The sequence below is a fragment of the Harpia harpyja genome, chromosome 17 (genome assembly GCF_026419915.1).
Source record: "Harpia harpyja isolate bHarHar1 chromosome 17, bHarHar1 primary haplotype, whole genome shotgun sequence".
Taxonomy (NCBI): Eukaryota; Metazoa; Chordata; class Aves; order Accipitriformes; family Accipitridae; genus Harpia; species Harpia harpyja.
In genome coordinates, this window is record NC_068956.1 from 25,090,569 (window position 1) to 25,097,970 (window position 7,402).

Genomic DNA, 7,402 nt, shown 5'->3' on the forward strand with positions numbered 1-7,402 from the left:
TTTTTTTCCCCTGTGGTTACTCAGTACCTGTGTTCTTCTCACTGTCTCACTGACTGCTTCCCTTCCCTGAACCTTGGCTTTGAGGGTGCCAAACACTTCCAGCATTTCGCCGAAGTCGGTGCACAAAATACCCACTGCAGTTCTCAGACACTGAGCTTCACATAAACATAGAGTGACACGGGCACTCCATCAAGCATCATCTTCTGCTGGTCCCAGACAGCTACCAGCCCTCATCACTTCATCTAGGTGGTCCACCGGCAGAATGGAGCTTGCTCTGCCTCTCCTCTGAGATACTGTGGAAGTAAACACTGCAAAAGTGGCTGGTCACGCAGGCACTGTTGTGTCAGCATGCAAGATAAGTCCAGGAGGAAACGTTCATTCTGTACAGAGTGCAGTTTGAGTCAGGAGCCAAAATCAACGTGTTTCGGGTATCTGTTCATGCAGTTAGTCCTGTTCAATGAAGCAAGAGACCAATGAGGAAAGTACGGCAGCCACAAAAATCAACTTTGCTGATAAAGCAGTGATTTTTAAAAACTATATTTCCAGTTACTCAAGTAAACTCAGATTCATTCTGTGGACAAGTGAATTAAAGGGGCGCACAGGTCTGCTCCTGTGTTTGTTTGTCCAATGTAAGAAGCCACATTCTTCTTTGGACAATCCACCGCATGGTGTGTGGCTTGTGGTTCAGTATTGGCTTTGATTTACATTTTGTTATTTCTCATTAGAAAATCATTTCTTGGGCCAGGCTGGGGAATATTACAGTCACCCACAAATCGTCAGCCCTTCTCAGCTACCAAGGACATGGTCTCCTTGGAAATAGTGGTTCCACCCCACCCTAGCAGGATCCCATCCTCACCTCCCCCTGCCCCCAAACTAATGCACCTCTCCATGCTCTCCTTAGGGATTGATGGTGTGTGTCACCTCCCACCCCCCAAATATTAACGGCAACCACCCGGCCGAGCGAGGGCCTCGTCACAAAAGGCAGTGGCTGGTCCCTCAAAACGATGAGGGACCTCTCTGCAGCCGATGCCCATACGGCTGTCCCCAGGCAGTGGCGGTGTGACACCTTCCCTCCTGGCAGGCAGCGGTGGCAGAACCCCCCTACCCCCAAGGGGGGACGCAAGCCTCAGTCAGTTCTAAGGCTTTTGCCCTTCTCTCTCCTTCACCCCCCCCGATGATAGCTCCATTGAGACCCCCCCCGAGCTGATGGGCACCCTAATGCCTCCCTCTCCCCATCCCCTTTCTCCGGCGAGGGGGGTGACAGCCAGCGCAGGACGCGGGGGTAGCATTTACCACCCGACAGTTCTCTCCCTCCGGAGCCCAAGCGCCGGCATTTCCCGGTGGTACCGGGGACCCTCTCCCGGTGGTACCGGGGCCCCTCTCCCGGCACGATCCCCCCCCTCGCCGGGGCAGCCCGGAGGTGTGCGGCAGAGCTGGGGCGGGGGGGGACGACGGGGACAGGGACCACGCAGAGCAAAGACAGGTCCTGGCGGGGGCCAACCCCACCGTGCCGGGGATGGGGTCCCCCCCGCACCCCCCGGGTCCCCCCCCGAGCCGCCTGCAGCGCGCACCCCGCCGGCCGCTGACTTGCCCCCGCTCCCGGTGCCGTTTTCGTTTAGAGGCGATCGCTTCGAGACAGCAAACATACGAGGTGAATTTCCCCTATTAAAAAAAAAAAGGGGGGGGGGGAGGAGAGAGGGGAGGCTAGTTTAAAGCGCTGGGATTAAAGGTCTGTGCTAGTTTCAAGCGCTCATAAAACGGCCTGAAGGATGGTATTTTGCTGCAGTCTGGGTTATTTCAGCCCACAGTTGCACAACAAACCATTTAAACATTTCAGCACAAAACAGATTCCATTGTTGGGCTGCACATTAAAAAGTGTTATTCGCTTTGAAGTTTTTGTCTAATGGCTCTAAACTGAAAGAAAATGTTTTCCTATTACTTAATTCAATCATAGCGAAGAGGCTTGGTAAAAAGCCCACGGATTTTGCCCAAAGTGTGACAGAGTTCTCTTTGTGTTTGCTTATCCTCTGCTGTCACACACTTTAATTCGCCTCTCTTTATCTGGCATTCAAAACTTTCTTCAATGACATTCAATAAGGTCCAGCGGCTGGAAAAAAAAACTGGTTATTTTTTTGGATATTCTTTCCCAGTAGCTTTGGGCTTGGTGTGCATTCAGGAGCTGTTAACCCTTTGCCTCCCTGCGGCTCGGAGCCCCGGGGTTCAGCCCCTGGGCAGCGGGAATCCCTCGGGCTGAGGCTGAATCCAGCCCCCCTCGGTGGCTGGCCACTTCTCTGCGGGGAGAGATGCCCCTTCCCCGGCGCCAGCTCCGGCGGAAAATGTTTTAAATTGCCAGGTCCTTAAAAACAAAACAAAACAAAACAAATCCAAAGCCCATTAACGCTTTCAGGGGAAGGACACTTGGAAATCCTTTCCAGATCATTGCGGGAGCGAGTTTTTACAACCATTCGTTTTTGTTCGCTCTGTGTTTTTCGCCATTTATTCGTGCACATACGCACATTTCTAGGCTCGGGCATCAACAGTATCTCGGCAAAACTCCCATAGATTTCAGTGAGAAATGCGACTCCAGGCAAGAACAGCCTCCGCACAAGCCAGAGGCAGGGGAGTACGCTGCTTTTAAGGCTTTTCCTTCCCTTCATGTAAAAAAGTCTATTTGGTTTTGAGGCGGGCAGGTTACTGCAGGGAGAAATCTCCCCACGTTTTGACGGGAGTCGGCGGGTGCGTTTGTCTTTTTTTTTTTTCCCCCGTATATTAAACGGGAAGATCGGGGAAGAAAAGGTACCCCGAGGAAATTTTTTATTATTATTATTATTATTATTATTATTATTATTATTATTATTATTATTATTTGTTAGCATTCTTTATTCACCTACAAAATCAACAAGCCGAGAGCTCCTGCGCGGACGGCGTGCCGCTGCGCGGGGAAGCGCCGGTGCGCGTTAGCTCCGAGGAACGCGCAGAAAGGAGCTGTGGACCCCGCTGGAAGTTTTGCAGATCCCTGTGCTCAGAAATGCAGACACCGCCGGTGTGTTTAAGCTAAATCTCATGATACGGAAGAAATAAACCGTTTCACTGTCGGTCCCCGTAACCCCAGGGATTTCCCGGCGCAATTTTGCGCGGTGCGGGGACGGGCCAGCGCGGCCGGGACCGGGACCGGGACCGGGACCGGGACCGGGACCGGGACAGCTAAAACCGGGCAGAGGGACCAGGTGTAAAGAGGTGCGGAGTGTGCCGAGCCCCCCTCCTCCCTCCCGTTAGGCGCTCGCCGTGGGTGCCGCCGACACGGATCTGGCGTCTCGGGGTTTCTATACCCGCACCAGCGCACCCGCGCTGCCTGTGGCCCTCCGCCGTCGTTTACCCGTGCCCGGGCGCCCACGCCCACGCAGGAACGGGACGGATGCGGCTGTCGGCTGAGCGGCGGCTGGAGCATCTCGGTAACCGGGGCTTTCGCCCGACGGCGGCGAGAGCCGTAAGCGGCGGGTCCCGGCACCGGGCTGGGAACAAAGACGCGGGGCTAGGGACGGCGGCGGGGGCGGTAACGGGGACGAAGCAGCCCGGTGGCGAGGGGAGAGAGGGAGGCCGGCCGGGCTGGGGCGGGGGCGGGCGGGGGGGTGTCCGACCTGGTGCCACAGGTGGGAAAGGCACCGGGGGGGGGGGGGGGGGGGGGCTGGCAGGGGAGGCTGGGGCCGACGGAGACCGCGGCTGCAGCCGGCAAAATAAACAAGGGGGAGCGGGCTGAAAGCTGGGGCTGAAAGCGAAGGAGAGCGATAAAGAGAAAGAAAAGAATATTAAATCGCGAGAGAATGAGAAAATAACCCCGCCAAAGGGAGAAGAGGGGAGAGGCCGCCTGCTACGGCGTGGGTGGGGTCGACAAGAATAGAGTACATTATGCAGTTCATTTAGTTAACAAGGGAAATAATGAGGGAGCGTGCGGCGTGAATGCCAAGAGAAGAGGCACAGAAAGCCCCATTGAGCGCCCCGGCGCCGCCATCACATGGCGCGGGCGCTATTTAAAGCGGGCGGGCGGGCGCCGTTCAGCACCACTCGGGCTGGCCAGCGGCGCTGCGCGGGGGCGCTGCGCGGGTGCGCTGCGCGGGTGCGCTGCGCGGGGGCCATGCCGCGCTCGTTTTTGGTGGACTCGCTGGTGCTGCGGGAGGCGGGAGAGAAGAAAGGGGAGGGCAGCCCCCCGCCGCCCCTTTTTCCCTACGCCGTGCACCCTTCGCACCCGCTGCCCGCCTTACCGGCCGGCGCCTGCCACGCTCGCAAGGCCGGGCTGCTCTGCGTCTGCCCGCTCTGTGTCACCGCCTCCCAGCTGCACCCGCCGCCGCCCGCCATCCCCCTGCTCAAGGCTTCCTTCCCTCCCTTCGGCTCCCAGTACTGCCACTCGCCCCTGGCCCGCCAGCAGCACTCCGTCTCCGCCGTCAGCGTCGGGCACGCACCGGCGCTTTACCAGGGCGCTTACCCGCTGCCCGACCCCCGGCAGTTCCACTGCATCTCCGTGGGTAAGGGGGGGGGGGGGGCACGGGTGGCGGTGGGAGGGGGGGGAGGAGGAGCACGCCTGCATGCTAACGCTGGTCGCTGCGGGGAGGTGATGGGGCTCCCGGCGGAGCGGAGGGGGGAGGCAGGACCCTGCCGAAGGGACATCGCGGGGGGGGGGGTGGTAGGCTGGTCGGGGAGTCCCGGCACCCCTCTCTCTGCCGGTGCCCCGGGGGATGCGCGGGGGAAGCCCCGCTGCTGCCCGCCGAGCCTCCGACCCAGGCGGTGGGAACGGGGAGTTGGCGGGGAAGGGGGGACAGGCGGCCCCGGCACCCCCTGAGCTCGGGCTCCAGCCTGGCAGCCGCTTTGCCGGTGTCCGTCCCCCCGGGGGGAAGGAGGGCTGCCGCTCCGCAGAGCGGGCGGCGGAGGCGGGGGGGCTCGGCGAGGAGCGGCGGGTGCTCGGCGCTGCAGGGTGGGCGGGAGGCGGCGGGTCCGGCAGGTCCTGACGGTGCCCTCCGCTCCGTTCTCCGCTCCGCAGACAGCACGTCCAGCCAGCTGCCCAGCAGCAAGCGGATGCGCACCGCCTTCACCAGCACGCAGCTCCTGGAGCTGGAGAGGGAGTTCGCCTCCAACATGTACCTCTCCCGGCTGCGGCGAATCGAGATCGCCACCTACCTGAACCTCTCCGAGAAGCAGGTGAAGATCTGGTTCCAGAACCGACGGGTCAAGCACAAGAAAGAAGGCAAAAGCAGCTCCCACCGGGGCGGGGGGGGCGGCCACAGCTGCAAATGCTCGTCCCTTTCCACCACCAAGTGCTCGGAAGACGACGAGGACTTGCGCATGTCTCCGTCCTCCTCGGGGAAGGACGACAGAGGCCTCGCAGTCACCCCCTAACCCCCCGCAAGCCCACCCCGGCTCCCCAGGAACTGTGGCGAGAGCCGGAGGGGGAGTCCCGCCTGCTCCGGTGCTGACATGCGGCCGAAGGATTTTCTATCGTTTTGTATAATCTGTGTAACTGCCGAAGGACTTTCTCGCCTTTCTAGAGCCCCGGCCCACGGGGGCGGGTGTCCGTGCGCCCTGTTGTAAATAAACTGCTCCCTAGGACCCCAGGCGTCCCCCAGTAGTGCTGTCTCACTTATCTCCCCGCAGGCGCAGCCCCGGAGGCTCCTGGCACACATCCCCGCGTACCGAGACAGGCGCGGATGCTGCGCGGCGGCGGGCGGTACGGGCCGCCTGCAGGGATGCTGTCCCGGGGTTCGCCCCGGGAACTCGGCGGTGCCCGAAAGCCGGCGGGCGGGGAGGGTCGGGGGCTGTTTAGGTTGTTATCTTTTTCTTTTTTTTTTTTTTTTCTCCCCCCCCCCTTTCCGAAATTGTTCTCGGTTTTCTTTTGACTTCGCCGCTGCCGGCCGCGCAGCTGTGGTTGTATCGTCCCGTTGCCCTCCCTCCCCGCCCCGGGAGATATTTATTTATTTATTTATGTGCAGAGAAACGACGATGGCGATGATAATAATGATGATGATGATAACAATAAAAGCTCGTTGGTGGTTTATTTCCCTCCCCTCACATAGAAAGCAGCCGCTCGGTGTCCGCGGAGGTGCGCCGGCAGCACCGTCTCTCTCCATCCCTCTCTTTCGCCGCCGCAGCCCGCCACCGGGACTCGCCCGCCCCGGCCAGGGCTGGACGGCGGGGACTCCTTCTTGCTCCGGGCCGCGCTGAAGGTACGGGGGACCCTTGTCCGGGGGCTCTCAGTCCTCCCCCCGAAGCTAAAGGTGGGCTTGGGGACGGCTCGGCTTCCCACCTTTCCCTTCCCACCCCATTCGCAAGTCTGCGGGAGAGAAATACCCCTTTTGCACACACCTTTACGCACGGCTATAGGTGAATACGAATACCGGGCTGGCGGCTGGGCTCGGCTTCTCTCTCCGGGTGCCCGCCGCCGCTACCGGGGAAGGACGGAGCCGGCCTCCCGCTAACCCACCGGTACCGGTACCGGTGCCGCGCTGGGGCTCCCGCCTGCACCGCCACCGGGCTCCGGCAGCCCCGCTCCGGCCTCGCAGCCTCCCGGCAGCGTTTTGCCGTCGGGGAAGCTGCGAGCTCGTTTTAACGCGCGGCTCCTCGGTGGAAAGCCCCGGCGGAAAAGCAACCGGCATGTCCCGCAACCCCCGGGGGGTGCCGGACCGGTATCTGCCCTCCCCAAAGGTGCGGGACCCCCGGCGCTCCGCCGCCCTCCGTTTGGGCAGGGAAAGACCCTTTTGTGCGGGGACCCCCGCTCCCCTCGGGCTCACCGGGACGCGCTCTCCCGTGGCCTGCAGCGGCCGTCCCTGCACCGGCAGTCGGTGTCCCGGGTCTTCCCGCGGGCCCGGCGGGTTTCATGCTCTGTGCTTGGGTCCCTGGGCTGCCACCGGTCCCTGCCCACAGCGGGACGGGACCTGCTTTTCATCCCGGAGCGGGTCCGAAATAACCGAGGCCACCGGGAAAAGCCAGGGGCGGAGATGTCATCCCTCCTGGGAAATCACCGTGGAGAAGGTCCAGACCCCGGGGACCGAGCGTGAAGGCAGAGCTGGTAAAATTGCCACTGCCGGGACAGCCTCAAGTCCTGTCCATAAAACAAACGTGTCACACTCTGCCTTTCCCAGGTCCCCGCAGCTCTTTGCGTGCTTCCGAGGCCGGGAGACCCACAGGCTCCTGCAGCTCCATCCCACGGGTGAGCGGAGAGCACAGCCCTGCAGACCACGGGGCACTGCAGACCAATCTGGACTCCCCGGGACGGTGTGGGGCCTGGGGGACCCTGGAGACGTGGCAGTGCAGGACAGGCACAAGGCAGTACCCATGCCCTGCTGTGACTGTCCTGATCTGTGTTCACCTGGCTGGAAGATGCAAGGGCCTGGTGACACTAGGCAGGTGCTGCACT

The 7,402-nt window shown here is 61.2% G+C and overlaps 1 protein-coding gene across 1 annotated transcript; it reads left to right on the plus strand.

The window, feature by feature from the left end:
* Positions 1 to 4,132: 4,132 nt before the first annotated feature.
* On the plus strand, positions 4,133 to 5,421 carry GSX1 (GS homeobox 1). The gene is made up of 2 exons (XM_052812924.1): positions 4,133 to 4,520; positions 5,033 to 5,421. The coding sequence occupies exons 1-2, from the start codon at positions 4,133 to 4,135 to the stop codon at positions 5,386 to 5,388; spliced, it is 744 nt and encodes a 247-aa protein (XP_052668884.1). The 3' UTR covers positions 5,389 to 5,421.
* Positions 5,422 to 7,402: the final 1,981 nt, after the last annotated feature.

Bases quoted from the DNA above. Each gene is read 5' to 3' on its own strand.
- GSX1 (XM_052812924.1), top strand. From the start codon at position 4,133: ATGCCGCGCTCGTTTTTGGTGGACTCGCTGGTGCTGCGGGAGGCGGGA. The intron at 4,521-5,032 runs GTAAGGGGGGGG...TCCGCTCCGCAG, and splicing joins GTTCCACTGCATCTCCGTGG to ACAGCACGTCCAGCCAGCTG.